The sequence below is a fragment of the Urocampus carinirostris genome, chromosome 6 (assembly GCF_059441175.1).
Source record: "Urocampus carinirostris isolate Australia breed hairy pipefish chromosome 6, RoL_Ucar_1.0, whole genome shotgun sequence".
Taxonomy (NCBI): Eukaryota; Metazoa; Chordata; class Actinopteri; order Syngnathiformes; family Syngnathidae; genus Urocampus; species Urocampus carinirostris.
The window spans coordinates 16,723,541-16,747,328 of NC_142354.1; the positions used below are offsets into that span (position 1 = coordinate 16,723,541).

The 23,788-nt window shown below is 40.1% G+C and overlaps 1 protein-coding gene across 3 annotated transcripts in view; it reads right to left on the reverse strand.

Moving 5' to 3' along the window:
* The window catches only part of pax7a (paired box 7a), a 113,152-nt gene that overhangs the window by 25,563 nt on the left and 63,801 nt on the right, over positions 1-23,788 (reverse strand). For all 3 annotated transcript variants that reach the window (XM_088338063.1, XM_088338064.1, XM_088338061.1), the window contains 2 exons: positions 22,294-22,459; positions 21,265-21,455 (listed from right to left, as the gene is read on the reverse strand). In XM_088338063.1, coding sequence (XP_088194189.1) covers positions 21,265-21,455; positions 22,294-22,459 — 357 coding nt within the window. The remainder of the gene's footprint in view (positions 1-21,264; positions 21,456-22,293; positions 22,460-23,788) is intronic.

Consider the following 23,788-nt stretch of genomic DNA (forward strand, 5'->3'; position numbering starts at 1 on the left):
GCGGCCGTCTTGGCAGGCAGCAGATGATGGGCTTTGGCCCGCATGCCACCGCCTTAATTGGCTGCGGCACGTTAATAGCGAGTGAAAAGTGTCTTCTACCAGGGATGAGAGGTAGCGGCGTGGTAGGGGTGGGGGGTCTTTGAATAATGCGGTGTTGGGGTGGGGGTGCTAATGGTGTTCAATTAAGTGTCTGATTGGCAGTGACAGAAAGTGGGCACTGACACAGAGGCGCAGATGAGGATGATTAGCAGCCGCAGGAACAAGCTGTCACTCTTCACAAATGCTTTTCCTGTGCGCCCTGAAACCTGCCCCCATCCTCTCTCCCCTCACTCGCCCCCCAAATATTGAAAAACTATTACCATATTTTCCAGATTTTACTTACCCCTCAAAATATATTCGATGCAATTGGAAATGCATACAGTATTTGTGCGTTACTACATGAGGTTTTAGGGCAGGGGTCCCTAACGTGGTGCCCCCTGAGGACAGTTGAGGTGCCTGGGGTCCTGTCCTAAAGATAACTCGTATTGTGACTTTCTAGTAAAAAAATCTTTTTGTTATTGACTGAGTCTGTTGAACCATACTTCCATACCTGTCAAGCTCCAGGGCTCCATGCCCATACAAACTGTCGTGTTTTCCCTTACAAAATACTAAAAAATCTTAGACCATATTTCTTTTTTTTCGGAATGATGCAGGATGGGAAATCCCCAGGTGGCAGACGCATGCGCACAGTAGCATCACACCGCTCGCTTCGTTTGCAACGAAAAAAGCGATACCGAGATAGAGGCTACCGCGGCGAACTCGTTTGACTTGATTGATTTGCCGATTCATGATCGTCGGTGTGTACCCATAATTGACAAATTTGCGTTTTTCCGTACAGATTTTCTTGTCACATGTCACACAAGTCACATTTATTTATATAGCCCTTAATCACAAAAATGTCTCAAAGGACTGCACAGGACTGCAATTACAAAATTACACAATTACCTGATCTTAAACCAGCATGTCGTACACGTCTTAAAATGCATAATAAACGTACTTTGTACGGCAAAAACCTACACGTTGAAAAGTATATACTTCCAATAATTAACCTGTTGATAACATAGTAGAGGTAAGATCAGGCCTAAAAATAAGGCCAGGGGGTGTTAAAGCCCGACCAAGCCCGAGCTCAACAAATTAACTTCATTTGAGGAACTGGGGCTAAAGAAACCCCGAATTTTCATATCTTATCTATGAAGATGTGAGAGAGAGAGTGCTTTGCTCTTGCTGGTTTTTTTTATACTATCCACCCGTCGTTGTTCTTTCTTTCTATTTCTTTGTGTTTTTTTTTAAGTCAGTTGAAGAGAAGCCCGGCCGGACCTAAATATAATGAGTGACATTTTAGGCATGAAGTTCAGGTCTGGCTAAGGTTGGCTCAATGTATTTTTAAATTTTAAGCATGCAGTACCCTAAAAGACTGCCAGGTGGCGTTGGACATAAAGGGACAGTGTGTTCAGCAACTAAGGCCCCACTTATTCTAATTGACGCAAAACATTTCTAATTTGAGGCTGCAGTACCCTAGAAACCGCCAGGTGGTGTCAGACATGAGGGACAATGTGTAAACCTATGTAAGCCCCATTTAATTACTTGGCGCTGAGCTTAGACCGGAAGTTAAGATCTTACCTTTTTAACATAGTTACAGCATCAAACATGATATGTTGCTATTTTTGAAACACATATAAAACTTGGAGACCCCTGTTTTACAGTATACTTTCATATTCGGCCCATGATCCATCAATCGAAAATTGCAAAAAATGGTAAACAACAGTGTCTAACCCAGGTCCAGGCATGAAAATGGATCAGGGCGTTACAAAGGTGAGAACGGTGTGGAGGATATATATTCCAGTGTACTTAACAATACAACAAGGGATTCAGCCCGGATATGTTGGTTATTTTGGCTAAATTTAGCCTCAAGTCAGTTGCACGAAAGCAGGTTCAATTTAACTTGGCTCAGTTACATCGATAATATATTCTCTAGAGCAGGGGTCCCCAACCTGCTTTTTGTCACTAATTAACGCAAAGGGAACCTAGTTTTGTATGTGTTTTAAATATAATAACATATGTTTTGTGTTGTTACTATGCTATTAAGTTATGATCTTAAGCCTTAGCCCAAGCCCAACCTGAGCCAGACCCGAGTTTCATGCCTAAAATGTCAAACATTCAGTTTGGGTGCGGGCCAGGCTTCCCTCTCGCTGACTTTTTAAAAGGATTAAACACCCTAAAGATGGGTGGATGGTCGGAAAAAAAGTAACCAAGAGCGAAGCCCTCCTCATTTTCCCACATTTTCACAGAAAAAAATATGAAAATTCAGGTTTTCTTCAGGCTTGGTCTCTTAAATGGAGTTACTTTGTCAATCTCGGGCTGGTTCGGGCCTTAATACCCACTCGCTTGTTTGGGTCAGGTCGAGCTGGATTATTTTAGGCCTCATCTTACCTCTACTATGTTATTACTAGGTTAATTATTATAAATATGGTTAAATGGGGTCAGTCAACCATATTTGACATTTCTATACAAGGTGCAAATGTCACATGCTTTACTTTTCTTTTAGATTCTTTCAGAATCTAGATACAATGTCATTTTAGTAACGTTTGCGCCAGGGAGACATTTCACGCTGGGGGTGCATTTTTCGGCACAAGGAAGAGCGGAATCCCCGACCAGCTAAGAAAAACTGGTAAGCCTCTAGACAAGGGGTGTCAAGCTCATTTTAATTCGGGGGCCACACGATAGAACAAACATTCTTGGGGGCCGGACTAGTAAATTAGAGAGAAAGAACAAAATAGAAACAAAAGAAAGAGAGTGGGAGAAAGGTACAGAGAGAGAGAGAGAGAGAGAGAGAGAGAGAGAGAGAGAGAGAGAGAGAGAGAGAGAGAGAGAGAGAGAGAGAGAGAGAGAGAGAGAGAGAGAGAGAAACAAATGAGATAAAAAGAGAAATGGAGAGAAAGAGAGAAGGGGAGAAGAGAGAAGGGGAAAGCAAGAGAGAGAGGGGGAGAGAGAAAAAGAGAGAAAAGGAAGAGAGCAAAAGAAGGTAAAAAGTCACAAAGAGAAAGAGACAAAGATGAACAAAGAAAGAGAAAAAGAGAGACAAAGAGTGAAAGAGAGAGTGAGAGAGAGAGAGGGAGAAAGAGAGAGATAGAGAAAGGGAGGAATAGGGAGAGAGAGAAAGAGAGAGAGAGAGAGAGAGAGAGAGAGAGAGAGAGAGAGAGAGAGAGAGAGAGAGAGAGAGAGAGAGAGAAATACAGCGTTTGTGAGTGGCACCTGGCTTTAGCAACATCAAGTGTACTGTACATTTTCTCTTCCGCTTATCCGAGCGTTGTCTTGCGGACCGGATTCAATCCCTTAGCGGGCCTGATCTTCCCCGCGAGCCGCCTGCTGGACAGTCCTGCCCTAGACTATTGGATCAACGCTGGTGTATGGGGATATTCCATCTACAGTATAGGGGTACAGATCGTATGGACTGAAGTCAGGCAGACTGGACAATTTAGTCAGAGGTGTGCTAGCCATGCTAATGCTATCCACAGTTTCTCTAAATAGAGATCTTTATGATTTCTGACAAGCTGAGCCATCTCATCCGACAGCTGCACATTATCATTTGACTAGCCGTTGCCAATGAACAGTATAGCTTTTGTTGTTGTTGTCTACTCTTCACTGGCCTCACGCACTGTTTACTCCGGCTTACTACCGTCCGTCATGGTGTCATCACGTGGTTGGGTCGCTGTATTACCCTGAATCATTAAAATCCCTCTCCTGCAACACGTGAGCACAGCTGTCCACTAACCTCTTAAACAAGGCGCAGTACGGGCAATAAAGCCACCGCCCTGCGCTAACCAGAGGTTAATACATCGTCTATTGAACCCCAGTCGGAGAATGCGCGGGGAGCGCCCGTCTATCCTCTGATACGCTCGAGTAACGTTGGGATGGATTCAGCCACCGGGAACAAGAGAGGCCCCCTTTCCAAAGCACACACACACTCGGAGTTTTAAATTAAACGGCAGATTTCCCGATTCCGTTTCGGCGTGTGTGCGGCAGTGGGAGGAAAGTGAGTCGGATGGAGAAAAGGTTGCAGGAAGACGAGGAGAATGGACCTGGGGAGGAGGAGGGTGGGGGAGGCGGTTTGTTTGCTAAAAGCAGCAGGGGCCAGGCTTGGTGAAAAATGTCAGGTCAAATTGTTCTTGACAGTGTTAATATCTGCAGCTCATGGCCGTAATGACATGTAAATAAATAGTGAAATAGCTCTCAGCTGGAAGCCGAGTGGGGAGCGAGTGCAGAGGAGCAAGAGAAAAACCCCAGCTGAGCTCAGACTGAGGGTTTTTTTTAGGGGTGGGCAAAGTTTTTGAGTGGTGGGCCACATTAGGTTCGAAAATTTGGGTCCCTGCAGGCCGATCTACTTTTTGTCACTTCGGGATAAATGTACAGGGTTCAAGTCCAGCTACCGCAATTTCCCCGTGTGGAGTTTGCACAATCTCCCTGTGCTTACATGGGTTTCCTCCGGACACTCCGGACACCTCCCACAGTCCATTGGTCCTAGGTGTGAATGATCGAGTGAGTTGTCTGTCTCTGTGTGCCCTGTGAGCCAGTTGAGGGTATCCCCTGCACACTGGGATAGCTGGGATGGGCTCCAGTACCCCCGTGATCCTACTGCGGATAAGCAGTGCAGATAATGGATGGATAATGGATGGATTTACATGCAAACATCTCCATGCTATATTTCCCTTTATGTTGGGTTTTAATTGAATTAATTAAATGAAATAGTACACAGGTAACAGGTGTCTGTTTTAAGCACTTCATTATAATTTTCTTTTGAAGTATTAATATAGTTGTGTTTTTGTAGTTTTTTCATGGTAGGATTTCTTGTAGTATTCCTTTAATATTGTTTTTGGTTTCAGAATGAAATCATAATATATAAGGTCACTGTTTTAAGTCCTTCATTTGGTATTTTTTGTATTATTGTTATAGTATGATTTTTGTCATATTTCCCTAATAGATTTTTGTAGTGTTTCTCTCGTACTTTTATAGTGTTACTGTATTTGTATTTATGTAGTTCATCTGTAGTATGATTCCTGTATTTCTGCCGTAGGATTTTTGTAGTATTTTAGTAGTATTTCTGTTGTAGTGTATTTCAATTAAAATAAGACTTTGGTACTATTTTTGTAGTATTTTCAGGAGGATTTTTTCTCTTCTCAGAATAAAAGTAAAATAAAACGTTTTTGTAGTATTTCTGTAATATTGTTTTCGGTTTCAGAATGAAATTCATAATATATTAGGTCACTGTTTTAATTACTTGACTTGATTTCCTTTTTGTAGTATTGTTATTACATGATTTTTGTGGTATTTCCCTTACATATTTTTGTAGTATTTCTGTGGTATTTTTGTAGTGTTACTGTAGGTGTATATTTGTAGTTCATCTGTAGTAAGATCCCTGTAGTATTAAGTAGTATTTCTGTTGTAGTACTGTTGTATTAGAATATGATTGTGGTAGAATTTTGTAGTATTTCTGTAGGATTTTTTTCTTTTCAGAATAAAATAAAATAATAAATAAGGTATATGCATGTTGTAGTATTATTTTTAGTCCTTCTGCAGTTGTTTTTTTGTAGTATTTCTGTCATATAATTTTTGTAATAATTCTGTTGTATTTTTGAAGTATCATTGTAGTTATATTTTTGTTGTATTTCTGTACTATTTCTTTTTTCAGAATGAAAGCAAATTAACATATAAGGTCTCAATTTTTTAGCACTAAATTTGATATTTTTATTTCTTATTTTATAGTATTTCTGTAGAAGTATTTTGTAGTCGACCCACAAAGAGATAATTGGGACAAAGAAAGCGCGCAAAAAACATATGTCTTTGATTATTCGTAGTGCTTTTTTTCATATTCTATATTCTGTCATTATATGTGTGGCCAGCAGGGACGTAGTTTGCTCTTGCCTGTTTTAGTGGCTAGCACAGTGAACAAAGTTTGGTGCATAGGGGGGTCGCCGCCGTGAAAGTGTAGGTGAGAGGGAAGGGGGTAAAAAGTCAGTCTAAGGTATCAATCACATCAATACACCTGTCAGAGTGGCATCTGGAACTAATAGAGAGCACATGCCCAGTGCTAGTAGATAAAAAGGAAGAGAGAACAAAAGTGAGAGGGAGAAAAAGAGAGATAAGAAAGAAATAGAGATTAAGAGAGAGATAACAAGGTAGACAGAGTAAGAGAGAGAGAAATAAAGAGAGATAGAACACAATAGAGAAAGAAAGGGACAAAAAAGAAAAGGAAGAGAAAAAAAGAGAGAGAAAAGAGAGAAAAAAGAGACAGAAATGGAACGAGAGAAACATGGAGACTGAGATAAAGTATGGTTGCCCCAACGATCACATTTTACACCACGCAGACCTTATTTGTGTGTTTAATTTCAGCTCAGTGGTAAATTTGTGTTCATTTTTATAATGGTATAATTAGTCTCCATGTTTAATAGTCACATAATCCAAAAACATGTGACATAAACAACCTGCATTAGGGGAATGAAAATGGCTTCAGGAACGCGGGGGCCCGGCACCATTGGCGCTCTCCAGCCAAAGGCGTCAATGCCATAAAATCCGGTGCGACTTGTACGAGGACAAAATTGACTTCCGTTCTTGAATTTGACCATGTGGCTTGTAATGCTACAAAAATGACTGCCACATAAATATTGTGACAGAAATACCACAAAAATACTGCTACAGAAAAACATTAAGTTAGAAATACTTCAAAAGTACAAGTACAGTAATACTCCAAAAATACTACGGATATACTACAAAACATATTTTGTTTAGAAACAGTGTACTACAAAAAACACTGTACTGTATAAATACTAGAAAATACTACAAAATAAAAGTACAGTAATGCTATTAAATATTACATAATTACTTTAAAAATCAGCCTCCAGAATTACTACAAAAATACCACAAAGATACAATTATAATTAACTACAAAAGTACCGACTGGCTACGCCCCCACCGAACATTCTTTTCTTCACATTAGCATGCGAAGGGTCATTGCTGAGTTGTTCACCTCAGAGTTTGCCTCATTTGCAGATCAATGGTGAAACTAATCCAATCAGTTGGCTGTCCTTTGGCCATTCTATGTAGGAAAGCCAAATGGCTCGGCTGTGGTACTCCTGGTGTTAATCGGGTGCTCTCTGTAGCCTTGAATTTATGGTAGATTGAATCAACTGTTTATAAAGTCAAGCTTTAGCAATGTGAGGCCATGCCAGCAAAAGTCCCCCCCCTGGAATTCGGACGCGCCAATCAAGTGGGCGCTATCACCGGAGTCTGTTTTCGATAGTATCGGAGTTTGCACCCGCACTGTGAAAAAAGGCAGCGGTGGCGGGCCTTTCGCACCTTATAGGCATCACGGATGCGTGGGACACACTGCATGTGAATCAGTCGCAGTCATTTTGCTCCTTAAATCCCCATCCTCTAGGATTTACTCAAATTCATATTGGCTGCCTCGGCAAGATAAATGTAAATCATATTCCCCTTATATTTATTATTTATCGGGATGCGGCAGCTCACTTTCAGCGGGAAATATCTCGCGCTCGCACACAAACACCCTTGCATTTAAATAGCATTTTTATTGTCCGCCTTAGCCTTTCATCTGGGCGCTGCCTCTCCAGGGGAGAAACGTTTCCGAGCTGGAAAGGAAGGTGGCGGCGGAGGTGGGAATGGGTGGTTTTGGTAAGGGGAGGGGGCTTGCAGTGGTGAACCCGCCAAAAAATTCAGGCAGTTTGAGGGGTATGGAAAGTTGCTAGGTGGGAAATAAGCATGAACGCACTACGCCAACAGATTTGCGGGAAGCAGCTCCACATGCTTTCATTATCACCTTAATCCTTGAAAATGGGAGAATTTATCATGTTGTTTATCAAGGATTGAAATGTGCTTGAATTTTGGGTGAAATGCTTGTAAGTGTTTGGAATTGTTGCAATGTTTCACAACAAAACTGTTGAAAAACTACGCCCATATTGCTCTCTCGTGGCCTCACTTTTCCATTGCATTTCTTCTCTCATGATTAACGGCATCTTGAATTAGTTTGTATGGCATTATGATGATATATATGTATCTAAAAGTATATGTCTTGATAGATGCACACCCAAGATTAAAAATCGCAGACATATTTGTGGATCTGCAAAATGCGTGATTCACACCAGATTTTCTTCTTTTAATGGTAACGGAGAAATTGGAAAAAAAATGGCTTTGAAAGCCTTTAAAAAATGCTTGAATATGGCCATGAAAAAGGTGTACGTTCCAATAATTCTTGTTTTCAGAAACATTTATCATTACCTCCAGTAAGGCTCCAACAAACGCAGAGCAACACAAACTTTTTAAAAAAAGATAGAAATTGATAAGTTTATTCTGTTTTTGCTATTGGACACTTGCAAAGGAGATTGCATAGGATGCCAGTCCATTCAAGATTATGCCTCACTGTTTTTTTTCCGTTATTTTGACTGTTATGCACTGTTAACATAATTGTTACCATTAGCTGATAGTGTTGCTGTTTTGAATTTTCAAACTTCTTTTAAAACGTGGGTTTTGATAGTTGGATCCAGGACAGGGAAGCGGGAACCAGGAACAAAGTAAAAAACAAACAAGTGGTCACAAAATGACAAAATGTCCAAACAAAAACAAACCTGACATCCAAACCGGAAATGGAGATGCAAGGAACAAAGTAACAAACAACTGATCCGTCTGAACAAGAAACCAGAAACACACGAAACAATAACGTGGCAGTGGAAATACGATAAACAAAGTAACAAACACAAATAAGTGGGCGCATACAACTAGCAGAATGGTGAAAATTTCATTGCTATATAATCATCTGTATATACACTCATCCATCCATCGATCAATTTTTTTGCACCACTTATCCTCACATTCCTTGGAAATGTTATCTACTTAATGCTGTATTATTCTTCATATCTGAAAAAGAAAATATGATTCAAACATGCTAAAAAGTGAATATGCCAGGTGCATATTCAATACCTTTCGATTTAACTTGAAATAGACCCTAATCATCTGTAAATGTAAGGTCAAGTCATGTTTATTTGTGACGCCCTTAATCACAAGGAGTCTCAAAGAGCTGCACAGACCACAGACTATTGCAAACTGTAGACTATTATGACACCATCCCCTGATCTAAAACCTACATGAGGGCAAGGAAAAACTCAACACAGACTTCAGTAGCAGTGAATGTGTAAGCATTTGAGAACACCTTCATCCATAATTTCCACCACATTATGTAAACACCATTCTGCAGCATTTAAAATTTAATGTTGATGTTAGTCACTAATGCTAAGCCCTTGGAAAAAATCTGTGCCATACTCTGCATTTAACGCTAGCCAGCCAGGATAAAATGGATTTTAGACCTCCATAGACCTCAGTAGTGGTCAATGTGTAAGCATTTGAGTACATTGTCATTCATTTCCACCACATTAATTAAACACTATTCTGCAGCATTTAAAATTTGATGTCGATCTCGGTCACTAATGTTAAGGCCTTGGCGAAAATCCGTGCCATACTACGCATTTAATGCTAGCCAGCCTGCATAAAATGGATTTTAGAAATCCACGGAACTCAGTAGCAGTCAATGTGTAATTACTAGAGAACATCTTCATTCATATAGACCACATTTTGTATCACCATTCTGCAGCATTTAAAATTTGGTGTCGTACTTGGTTACTAATGTTAAGGCCTCGGCGGAGAATCTGTGCTACTAGGCATCATTTTATTGCTGTCATCTGCCAATGGGCGTTTAGCTAGCAGCCTACACACACCAGCATTGTGGTGATGTCAGAGTCGGCACAGGTTTCCTCAGAGTTCATAAGTATTGCAAACACAACAAGCAGCAGCAATAATCTGCACACAAACAGTATCGCCACTGGATACGATTTACACTCGCTGGATTTTTTTTTGGCAGCAGCCAACAGCGGGCGTCTGTTTTTTTTAAAACAAGCCTCTTAAGTCTCCTTTTTTTCAAAAAATGTTGCCAAATTGAAACAGTGTTTGTTTTAATGGAACTTCTAATTAACCGCTGTGTACCCCCTTCTCGGATCGCATCCCCCCATTTGCTGAGCGTGCAGCAGCACGGTGAATGCAGGCGGGCGATGGGCTCATCCCCTTTGATTTGTTGTCAGTGGCGGCTGCCAGCTGACACAGTGCCCGGTGAGAGGCTTAATGCCCAAGTTTTAATAGCGTAGTAGGGTGTGGAGGGGGTTCGGGGGGACGACACCAACCCCACCACCACCACCTTCCTGTCTCTCATTGATATTCAGGTTCAGGGCCTCTCGTTAGCAGAATTGGGAGTGACGCGTTTCAAAGGAACGTGTTCCTGTAAGGCAATTACTTTTCTTGGTAACAAGAAATTCATTAATTTGTTACAACAAGGTGCGTTACTTTGCTATTCCTTAAAAGTAGATCATGAATTTCAACGCCCTGAGATGAGACTTTTCCACCCGATCTCATTTTCCGAAAATGCTTACGAATCAAAATATAAGGGGGAGGGACGTATATTGTTGTTTCAATATGGCTTCTGTTGAAGGACAAACAGGACAAAACCACTAATGTTCTCTAATTTTATCCAAATGTGTAGAATATTTATTACATTTCAACTAGGGGTGGAACTGTGGAAAGGAAGATGGGCTGGTACGACTTTGCAATTGGGTTTGACTGCCGTTTCTCACTTGTATAGTGTAGTAAAAAGACGGGATACAGGTTTGTTACCTCGATGGCAGCAAAGTCATATAAGTTGACATAAAGTCAGGGCTCTCAGACGTGAACTTAGATGCAATGCGAAACTACGGAGCTGCTTTCCTCTTTCTTCTTGTTTTTATCTCTCTCCTGTGTTACACCCCCATGTTAGGGCTGAGCTGTGCAGGCCCAACCTCTGGCTGCATCCATAGCCAGGCAGATGGCAGTCTTAAGCAAATGGGTGCGTGATCGGCCATGGGCCCCAAAGGTAAGAAGAGAAAAACAACTGCACAGAAATTAAAGTTTAACTTAGTAATCTAATTTTATTCATTTTACCTTTTCAAAAAGTTTCTTTTTTATTTTTATAAATGCATTCAAATTCGTTTTTGGTTCCGATATTTACAATTATAAACTCAGGGGGTCAGTTTTTATGCATGTATTTGGTTATGTGTCACCAGTAGGTAGGAAGTGCTTGGGGAGGGGGCGTGGCTCATACAAGAAAAAGATAACAGTAAATCAATGAGGCCAACTTGAGCACAGAATGTATGGTTATAGAGTGCAGACTTTTGGTATTTTTATTTATAAAATTATTTTTTGCAATACACAACGCCTGGAGAAATAAAAAGGTTTTTGTCAGTACAGAGAAATGGAGAAAGAAATCTTCAAGTGTATCAAAGCCCAGCGAGAAAATAGATAGTGTCTCTGAAGATTGTACAAGCCCAAAGAATATGAAGGGTTTACTGCTTGTACATGGTAGGTGTACATGTTTTCTTCTATTTCTTCACACATGTGATTATGTGATGATCACAGACACACACATACTTTTCCTGGTTGTTTTCACCTTTAGGATTTTGAATTTACTACAGCCCCTCAAGTTATAATGCAAGTATGTACGGAAATTTGTAACTAGATAGATACTTCAGCAATCTAAAAAGTGACAGAATTACTTTTTAAATGAAGTAACGGGGAACTGTTACTCCTTTTTTTTCAGTAACGCACCCAACACTGCTTGTTGGAAGTCAGGCAAAACGCAGCCAGATTGTTCCGTACACTCCCCCCTTCTCTCCATTTTTTTGGCAGCGACAAGAGCTCTTAAAAATAATTCATACCGTTTTTTTTTAGCAAAGCGCTTTGGTAGGCTAATGGAAGAGAAGCAGCTCAGTTTTGGAGTCTCCCCTGGCTTATCTCGCTCAGACAGTTGTGGGAAGTCGTTGGTGAGCACGGTGTCAGTGTGCTTCGGTGCAGGCGGTGCAGGCGGGCAGGCGGGTAGGCCTCGGGACACGGATCAAAGGGAGGCAGGGGTGAGTGCCGCCTCTGATCCCGTGTACCAGTGTGTATGTGCTCGTATGTGTGCGAGGGCCCTGCCCACTCACACAGCCCAAAGGCCTTCTCCATAAACACACACGACCTAGCCATTCCAAAATACTTTCGTAAAAAAGTTTCTTGTCTTCCAACTTTGTCGACTTCCTTCATCAAGGCCGCAGTGGAACCTGGCTACTAGTGATATGTCCTTCACCAATGTAACAACTCTATGGTCCCTAAGGGCCCGGTCCTAGGGGACCATAGCTGCTGTTCAATTCGGATGTATAAATTGCAGACTTCATTTGTGGGTGAAAGAGTTGAAATGGCTTGAGAATGTCATAAAAAATGATGATAATCATCAGAAAAAGAAATAATTTTCTTTCTGTGTGCCTTTCAGGAGAACCACGCTCAGTGTAAACAAAATAAAGGACAGTTATGTCAACAAAACAGTTTTGGATTATAGTGGAAATATTGAATTAACTCCTGTTATTTATTATATGAGTAATGTTGGCAAAAACATAGACTAATTTCTCTCAAAGGGCGTCATAAATGTGTTCAGCTGTGTTTTGTACGTTTAGTGTGTTTTGTGTTGTATTTTGCATGAATAGAGCAGCTTGACATTTTCCTTAAAAAATAATGCGCTAGAGTGTTTAAAAGGTAGCAAACAAACAGTGGCTTAGAGTCAGGAAATTGCAGAAGTATTATACCTATCGTAGGTTTTAAAAAACCTTCGGCGATCCCCCAAAAAATATTCAGTTCTCAAAACTGAAGGTTTTTATTCTGCTGAATTTCATGTATGCAGCAGTTGTTTTCTTCTGTATTGTGCTAGGTGTTGCTGTCCATCAAAACCGAGGGATTTTAGATCCAGAAGGGCTACTTCAACAAATGTGCGAAATTGTGTCTCAAGCCAACTACACAATTTGAATTTATACTACTTCCTAAAAATGGGAGAAAAAAAACGTACGCTGCCTGCCGTGTTACTTTTGTTGGCCAGCCATGCACAGCTAGCCCAAACCCCTTCAAGCACCCAAACACATTTCCATTATGAAAAAAGCAAATGCTTTTCCTTTTTTTAATCGGCTGCAATGGCAAAAAAACCCAGCTCTGTCTGTACAGGTTACTAGATTGAGAAGGATGCAGGGCTCCAGTTGGGCCTCACTAACGCTGCAGGATTCCATTACTAACTTGGCGGTGTGCCCCCGGAGCCCATTTGCTAACAAACAGAAGTTTTATTGTTGTTGTTTTTTCAGCAAAGGTCCATATAGCAAGACTCTGCAACTGGCGTGTTTACCGTGACAACAATACTCTCCCATTCTAATGAATCGCCCTTCATGTGTTTTCCCAATCAAGAGTACAAAAACCAGACGGATGCACTGAATTTGTAACATGTGCTAATGTGTTTAATTGCGAGCCAGCTGCACCAACCGGTGGTGTGTTCATATTGGCGCGCAAGTCAGAACGCCGAGAAACCGTCGGCGCTAACTTCGATTCCGATGCCAGTGGGAACGTCTGGGTCCCATGCTGGGAGACTGATGGGAACGCCGCGTGGCGTGACACATCAAAACATCCGGTGAAATCGGCGCTCCGAAAGATAAGTGAAAAACTGTTAAAGCTTTGTAGAACAAATACCTCTGCCAAGGTCAAAAACATTTAATTTGAATCGGTATGCTCCAATATTTTGAGGCAGTAATTCTTTTTTAAAACAAAGCTTACATCTCTTGTCAATGAAAAGATTTAACATTTTCACAATTTTTCAATTCACAACTGCTATTTAAGGTCAACAAAAATGGAAAGAGGGAAATTATAACTCAAGGGCCTGTAGTAAATTCAAAATCCCAAAGGTGAGAACTACCAGGAAAAGTATGTGTGTGCCTGTGTGTGGAGTCAAACTTTGGAACAATCTACAAGACGAGATCAAACAATGTCCAACTACTGTTCAGATATAAATACAAAAAAAACATTTCTGGCAGAATACAGAGATGAAGAAAATGGCGTATGAGTGATTCTAAAGATTGGAAATACTGCGTTTACAACAAGAGTTAACCTTTATTGTTATTGTTACTATTATTAAATCATAACTGTTATTATTGCTATTGATGTTATTATCATTGGTGTCGCAGTGATATTTAGTGACTAGGAGCAATATAAGTTAATAGATGGGTACTACGATGATTAGTGTATAAAATATGTGACTATTGTTATTATTATAATTATTGATATCTGACTTATGTAATATTTATATCTGTGAGATTTTGTTACATTAGACACAAGAAGAGCTATCTGTAAAATGTAATTAATAGGGAAGATGAAAAGGTAGGGAAAATAAGCGTCTGCTTCTCACTACCCCTTTTCGAACATGTTATGTTAACATTACTTTTGTTGTTGAGTCATTGTTTGTATTTTTTAATCATGTTCGAAATAAAGTTTTCATTAGTTCATTGTTTACTTCCAGTTTAAATAATCTAGAAATGAACGCAGTGTTTTTCAACTAGTGTGCCGTGAGACTATGTTGTGTGTGGCGTAGGAAATTGCCCAATTTTATCTCTTCAAAAAACACATTATTTTGTTCAGTATATTAGCTTCCATTCAGTGATCAGACAAGTAAGATTTATTCATATCAGTAAGTGGCAGCAGAGTACAATTTTATATGATTTTTATAGACTAATTATCTGCTAATGAGGTAGAAGGTTGCAGTGCATCAATTTTACATTTTTCCAACGTTTTAACTGAGCATTGTTAGTTGCCAATGCTAATTGTCAATGCTAATTGCTAACGTTAATAAAGCTAGCGACACCGTCTATGACGTCAGCTAATTAAACAATGCTAGCTGCTAGTTGGGTCAGTCGCAGCTAGCGACCCTAATGCAACGGCGATACTAAAGCTAACACATAACTGGTAAAGCTAAATATGTGCTCAATACTCCAAATGTTTTTTTTTTGTGGTGTGTTTATTTATTTACTTTTTCTTTTTTTTTTTTAAACTGAAAAGATTGATGCTAAAAGCTGCCTCAGAGATACTGGCTGCTATTGTCCAACCATAATAAGTCCCCTATATTTACTATTTAGCAAATGTTGGTTAAGCTCAGTAGCCTAGATGGTAAGGCGCCCGCTTTGAGACTGGGAGGTCAGTGGTTCGCGCCCCGGCCGAGTCATTCCTAAGACTTAAAAAGTGGTCGGCGGCGCCCTCTGTTGGCTGCGGCTGCATCGGCTCGCTACAACGGGTCAGGTGCAATCGACATTTCGTTCTGTGTACATTGTTACACAGAATGACAATACAAGGAAATTATTATTATTATTATTAAATGATACAAATAACATCTTTATGTAATCTATTCATCTGGGTTATTTCTTTTCAAAATATGGAGTGAAAGTGCAAAAATCTATTAACCATACACAACAATTTACCCAATAACCACTTCAGCCCCTACAAAAAAGAAAAAAAAATATATATATATATATATATATATATATTATGTTTTTTTTTACAAAATACTGATTTGATGATATTCTATACTTACTATTCTACTCTGACTACTTGAATAAGCTAGGAGTTGAAAATACACGGGAATGGTCAAAGATTTATAAAGTTATTCTAAAGAGCAGGAATCCTCGACCAACTCCTCTAATTACCCCTCCACACACAAAAACAAATATGCACACAAATATAGGGGGGGACAAGAAGAAAGTGTCACAGTTGCCATGGTGCCCAATTGGCCCCACCCGCGTGCCGCCATCTGCGGCTCATTAACAGATTGGCTTTCCGTCTTTTTAAGCTCAGTGCGCTCTCTTACTTTGTCAGTCCGTCAACGAACCTCTGCCTCGCAAGACTTGGGTTCTAACTCGGCCCTGTTTTCTTGTTGGTATTTCCAGTCCGGTGTTGTTCCCGTTTAGTTTTGTCCTGTTTAATATCGGTTTGCAGTTTCGTTCCCGTCTATTTTGGTCCTGTTTATAATTCTCTCCAGTTTTCGTTCCCGTTCATTTTTGATATCCTGTTTCTTTATCTATCCGGTCTGTCTGTCCCGTCCTGTATCGACTCCATTTGTCCAATGTCACCTCGGGCAATTGGAATCGATCTCGTCGGTCTCTGGCTTCCTGTCTTTCCACGCCAGACCGCTGTCTAATGTGCATTACTCCCCATTTCCCATAAAATAAAAGGCTTGTGTGAGAACGTCACACGTTTGGGTCCTGATCCTGTTCTGATTCTTGACAGATGTTGTGATGAAAATAAAATCCTCAAAGAAAAAGTATTGTACAGTGAAAAAAATACACAATAATTCCTGGTGTCTGGCGACGTAATGAGTCAAGATTATCTCGGGCCAGAGTAAAACTTTTCATGGGCCACTTTTGGCCTGTATGCCTTGAAATGTGATATAAGAGATACATTTTTTTGGGGTTGTTTTGAGTGCTAAATATTGCTGAATAAAAATGTATAATCAGTTTATAAATAACACATCAGTCGAAAAATCTATCTTTCCATATATATATATATATATATATATATATATATATATATATATATATATAATTTGTAGATTGAATTTCTAATGACTCTGGTGTTTTTCCTTAGGTTTAGCAGCGGGAGCATTAGCAGCTAAAGCCCCCCGTGCCACGTTTAACAATCAAACGCGCCGCATGAGCCGCCGTGTTATCCTCCTCCGTCGCTCCAGCAGGAGAGAAAATCTCTTTTTTGTCACAAAATCCTTAATTCTTTCTTCTTAAAAAAAGGAAAAGAACAGTAATACCAAGAATCTGCTTTGAGAAATATTTTAAAAGGGGTTGGGGGAATGGCGGGGCGGGTGGGGGTTGACTCAAATAAAACACACGTGAACGACGGGGGTAATTGTGGACAAATGCGGCATTGAAATTCATTTTCAACTCTTTACACACCATTTCAATCTTATTTTCTGCCTGTTAACCGCATCTTGTCGTTGAGGGTGGGCAAGTCTGGCCAGTCGCGATGGGTAATTGTGTATAATTCAGTCCGTACAAACGATTTGCATCATTTACAAATGGTTTCTTTGCCGCTTAAAGCTCGTGATAGACCGCCACGCCCGAAGAGGTTAACGCCCGGCTTTTGTGTAACCTCGGTTAAAAAGCGAATAATTCGAGAGCCTTCAGTTGGTAAAAAATGCTGCAGCAAGGCTTTTAACTAAGACAAGAAAGTTTGATCACATTACCCCAATTTTAGCTAACCTGCATTGGCTCCCTGTTAGCTTAAGATGTGATTTTAAGGTTCTCTTGGTAGTTTACAAAATCATGCATGGACTTGCTCCCTCATATCTTTCCGATTTAATATCTCCCTGTGTTCCGGTCCAGCCCTTCGCTCTGAAAATGCTGGTCTACTTGTGATCCCAAGAGCCAAGAAAAAATCAGCTGGTTCCAGATCATTCTCCATCCCGGCCCCGGTGCTGTGGAATGCTCTTCCCCCTGAGATTCGATTTTGAACGTCAGTGGAACTGTTTAAATCTAGGCTTAAAATACACGTATGAATACGCATATGAATAACCTAAATTTTAAGTTATCTATTATGGTATGATTAAAAAAAGGGGGTAATATTTTTTTTCTGCAATGCGCAAACCCCCCCACCCATAAATTACGTAAAAATACGTCTATGGCACTGATGAATTAATTTTCCCACTCACCAGACCCAGAACTATCTCATTAGCTTTCCTTCCTTCTGCCTAACCGCATAGGTGCTTCACTTCTCTTTGCAAGGGCCGCAATGGATTAAAACGGTAAAAATAGCGACCAACTTCTCAGCTAAGCTTGAAAACAAAACATAAATGAAATAATGGGGGTTGAAAAATAGAAACTGGAGTCTTGGAGCTGCAGACAATTACAGCAAGAAGATTACGGGTCTACATTTTTAAGCTCGAGCTAATTATTTCATCTGTGCGTGTTCTGGCTACGACGCTCAGGATTTAGGCGTCCCAGGGAAGTGCCTGTTTGGAGCGGCTCGCCGTCTACTATCAAGATGAATTTTAATTTGTTGATGTTAATCCAATTGTTTTACCAATGTAGTAATTTGGAGACACTGAAATAAATCCAGGCGCTTTGGAAGGCCTCGCATAAAAGCCCGCGTCGCTAGCTCCGCCGTCGAAAATTTTTAATTGCACTCCCATGCAATCGGTTTGGGGACTAACACATGGTTAAGGAACGCAATTACTTTTCTCTGTAACGAGTATTTCAATGCATGGTTAATAATATTTTGTAAGTCTACTCTTGTTACTGCATTATTCACCGACTCATTAAATTCAGGTCACGCATCATTGATTGAAAAATGGGCCTTTTTATATTCATATCACATACAAAGTATAATTGAATACAGTTATGATGGCGCCCTCTCAAGCACATAACGGGGAGGCTGAATTTCTCCTCATGTAGATATCCTCCCTACCGTATCAGTGTTGAGACAATTATGTTACAAAGGAACCAATCTTGGAACGCAATTACTTATCTTGGTAACAAGTACTGTAACATGTGATTAATAACATGTTGTATGTAACTCTACTCTTATTACTACATGGTGCGTTACTGCATTATTCTGGTACTTATTAAACTCAAATCACCCATTATAACCCCCATCAAACTGCTAAAAACATTTTGCCAGTATCCTTGATTGAAAGATAGGCCTTTTTATATTCATATAAAAAGTACAACTGAATACATTCACGGTAGCGCCATCGCAAGCACAGTACGAGGACGGTGAATTTCTCCTCATGTGGATATCCTCCCTACCGCATATACTTAAATCAAACAGTAGACAAAGAGTGCTGGGACTAATGCATTAGAAACGAACACAATCCAGAAATTGATTTACATTTCACGGTAACAAGTACTTAACGCGTGATTGATAACATGTTGTATGTAACTCTACTGTTATTACTACATGGTGCGGTACTGCATTTTTCTGCTACTTATTAAATTCAAGTCACGCATTACAGTCTTCTCCTGCATCTCTTACGTTCTGCAAACAACATTGATTGAAAGGTGGGCCGGGCCTGTTTATATTCATATACAAAGAACAACTGAACACAGTTATGGTAGCGCCATCGCAAGCACAGTAGGAGGCCGGTGAATTTCTCCTCATGAAGACATCCTCCCTACCGTATATACTTAAATCAAATGGTATACAAATAGTGCTGGGACTAATGCATTAGAAAGGAACACATTCCAGGAACGGATTTACTTTTCACGGTAACAAGTACTTAACACGTAATTGATAACATGTTGTATGTAAGACTACTGTTATTACTACATGGTGCGTTACTGCATTATTCTGCTACTCATATAATTCAGGTCATGCATTATAACCACCTTCCAACTGTTAAGCACTCCTGCATCTTTTACATTCTGCCAGAATCATTGATTAAAAGATAGGCCACTTTATACTCACATACAAAGTGCAACTGAATACAGTTATGGTGGCGCCATCCCAAGTACAGTAAGATGATGCTGAATTTCTCTTCATGTAGATATCCTCATGACCGACTATATTTATATCAATCAGTATACAAATATTACTGGGACTAATGCATAAGAAAGGAACACATTCCAGGAAAGCAATCACTTTAAGAGCAGTAACGCGTTATTATTAACATGTTGTATGTAACTCTACTGTTATTACTACATGGTGAATTATAGCATTATTACGATACTCTTTAAATGCAGATCCCCTATCAAAATATCCTCTAACAGCTGAACTGTCCTGTATCTCTCATGTTCTGCCAGCAACATTAATTTAAAGGTGGGTCTGTATATATTCACATACAAAGTACAACTGAATACAGTTACGGTGCACAGTACGAGGACGTTGGATTTATCTCCATGTAGATATTCTCCCTTCTGTATATGCTTACCTCAATCAATCAGTGTGGAATCAGTGTTGGGACTGACTAAGAAACATTTTCCTGGAAAGCAATTACTTTTCTTGTTAACGAGTTGTAAATAACATTTTGTAACTCAACTTTTCTATTTGGCGCATTACCATGTTGCTCCACTACGCCATCAATATGATCAATTATTTAAAGTGTCCTCTCATTATTGAGTACACTTGCTTCATTTACGTTGCCAAATACATCCCACGCTCTGCAAAGAACAATTCCCCAAGGGAATTTTGTGATGTAAGCAACACATTTAAAAAGCAAAAAATATACCATTAATGCTAAAAGGTGAAAAGTTCCGGTATATATGCTATATTAAGATTTAACTCCTTCAAATTCAGAGTTGAAACTAAAAATAAAGAAATACAACTAAATATGGATGGCGCTGTCGTAAACACAGTACGAGTGGGCTGAGGATGCATTTAAAAATAATCCCCCTAGTGTATGTATTCATTTTAAAGTCAAATTTACGAAAATAATAATAAGTACTGAAATCAGGGTGTCAGGTTATATGCGCAAATTGGTTGCATGTCACCAGTGTAGCTTAGGGAGAAATAACAAACTAACAGGAAATTAATGGGGCAATTTTAAGCACAGGACTTATGGTAAAACTGTGCTGATTTTTGGGTCTTTGTATTTGAAAAAGTATTTTTTTGCAAGATGCCATGCCTGGAGAGAAAAAGAAAACGTCTTGGAAAGTACCCAGAAATGGAGAAGTAGATCCTCGAGTTGTTCAAAGCCCAGAGACAAAATGGATATGGGGTACCTCAGCAAAGTGTTTGCAAAACTCTCAGGATTGCACAAGCAAGGTATGAAGAGTTCACTGTTTCCACAGGTTGGTGTACACGTATTCTTTCATTTCTTTTATTATGTAGCTATTTTAAATACACTTTAAGGGGTCGTCCTGGACAGTACCCAGAAATGGAGAAGTAGATCCCCGAGTTTTTTGATGCCCAGAGTCAAAATGGATATGGGGTGTCTCGGCAAAGTGTTTGCAAAACTCTCAAGATTGCACAAGCTAGGTATGAAGGGTTCACTGCTTCCACAGGTTGGTGTACATGTATGCTTTAATTTCTTTTATTATGTGGCTATTTTAATAACAGTTTTAGAGGGTTGGCCTCTGTTGGAGGATATATTGTAATTTGTAACTAGATAGGCACGTTCAGAGTGACGTGCTATTTTTGGGTGTAAGTATTCTTTGGGTTTACTGGGTTAGTTATTTTGTAAACGAATTAACTAGTTACCGTAACCAACTACTGTTTTTCAGTAAAGTGCCCAACACTGCATTCAAAAACATTATCAACATCAATCATTCTTGCAAGGAAGATGGGGCGGAGAAGAGAACCGACCTGCGGGGAAAGCCCATTCCCGACGGCGTTCATGTGGTTTCCGGAGGCCGAAGGGCTCATGAAGGAGTCGGAGTAGCTGGAGAAGCTGTGGCGGTTGGACGAAAGGCCATAGGCTGAGCTGCTGTCACCCAGGCCCCCCTGGTGCATGGAGGACGGGGGCAAGGGCTGAGGTCTGTGCAAGGTACTACCCTCTGAGAAATAGGGAGGGGACATATGGACAGTATTAATCCAGTGCATTTTTTTTCTCTATAGATCAGACACTCATCATTTTAGGGGGATTCCATAACTTCGAGGTTCAATTCTCTTGTACAACATTGAAAAGTCATTGTGCCACCAGAAAAGGTGTTCATTTATGGGATTATTTAGATCACGGGTGTAAAATGTGCAGCCCGTGGGCAGGATAAGGGCCTAACAACACCCAGAGAAACAAAAGAGAAAAATGAGTTGCAGTCTACTTGATATTGACAAAGCCAAGCACCACTCAAAAAGCAACTGGAGTTATATTACTTTCTCTCTTTCTGAGTCTCTCTCTTTTTTTTCCTCTTTCTCCCTCTTTCTTGTCTTTTTTTCATCTCTTTTCTCTCTTTTTTCTCTCTTCTCACCCTCTATCCGATTACTCCACTTCGCTCTTCCCATCCTGACACCAAACATTAGGCTGCACAGCCCAACAACGGGTGAGTTGCAGTTCCATACAACCCCTTATCAGCGGAGAAGCTTAACAGCATACACTGGTTTACCCCCTCCGCATCACGCTTGTATTTAATTATGTGTGTGTATATATATATATATATATAAACACCCGCATTTCATTTCAGTAAGGGTAAAAAGTAAAGACTTCACCATAGTTTTTTGGGGGGGGTAAAATTATTTCCTCCTTTGTACAATTAGTTTTTTTTACCAAGCTATGGCTATAAACCCGTCTACAAAACAAGTTTATATATTTTTAAGGCAACACTTTTGGTCTGTATTGGCGATATTTGGCGCATACGGAAGGTAAAATCTTAAAATCTAACATCAGAACTCACTCACCCTGCGATAATGCTGTTCCAGCATAGCTCGATTCCGGGAGTTGGTACGTTGGTAAAGTGGGCATGCCAGTCGGTGGGAATCCGCCAGGGAGCAAGTGGTTAAAGGCAGCTAGCTGGTTGGCCCCGGCCTGTTTACGCCATCTGGCTCGCCTGTTGCTGAACCACACCTGAAGACGAGGACAAAGACAAATGATCAGATTTCTTTTTCATTTTAATTAATCCGTCTTGTGACCAATCTGAACAAATATTACCGCTCATGACATATTCGTCACAAATATTTTTCAAAATTGTAATACACAACTTTTGGTTTTATTCAGAAGTCATCCAAACTTATATGAAGATAACCTTAATATCTTAAACATAAGTTCAAAACAATGTCATCATTTTTACATCATTCTTAAAGTTTCATGGTTTGTGCTTTATGTTCTTAAAAGGGACAGAGTGTGTGGTTTAGCGCCTCCTTAACATAAAATATATATATATATTGATTTAAATATACTTGAACTCTGAAAAAACATGCACTTTTTTAAACTTGTAGATTTAGTGGGTGTGTTGTGGTGGAAAATAAAATGGCAGGTTGAATGGATGGGGTTAAATGTGCTTTCGATGTGAAGTCTGTCCATTTAATCGATGCGAGAGTGTGTGTTAGGGATAGATGTGAATGGCGAAGGATAGTAAAGAATGACTGATATCGATGCAGCTTTAAACTGGCGAAACTGAACTCCCAGGTGGCCTGCTTGGGCCAGTGGGGCCAAGGTGGGATCGAACCATATGATGCGGAGGGGGTAAACCAGTGTATGCAGTCGAACCTCTCTGCTGATAGTGTTGCATGGCACAGCAACTCACCCCTTGTTGTGCTCTGTAGCTTACTGTTTGGTGTCAGGTTGGGAAGTAGGGAGTGGAATAAATGTTTCGTGAATGTGAGTGTGTTTTTGACTCCAGCCACCTGCCAATAGGCGGATATAGCTTCGATATATAGAGAGATAGGTTGAAAAATTAGCACTGCCTAACGGGGACACGGGGTGCGCTGGGGACTGAATCCGAATACCGCGTGGAATGAAGAAAAAGAAACGAAAAACAATGACGGGTGGATAATTAAAAGAGAAAAAGTCTACAGGAGGGGAGCCCTGCCCGGCCGAAACCAAATGCAATGATCGACGTTTTATGCCCGACCAGGATTTTGCGTCAAGCTATGATCAGGCTCAGACTTAAGATCCCACCTCTATTTCAAAATAACGCACTACTTTTTGGCGTCCTTAATCCGGGGGGTAACTGAATCACATTTTAAATGAAGTAACTAATTACTTTTATTCAGTAATGCAGCAAACACTGTTAATAATACAAAGTTGATGCGCAAATAGTGACTACTGTTTAGAAAGTCAAAGACGAAGCACCTCTTACTCCAGTCTAGACAGACAGCAGTCTTAAAATAAGCAGCTCACAATATCAGACCCTGAAAGAAATCCCCTGCCCCCTCCCCTCAAAAAAAGGCGAAA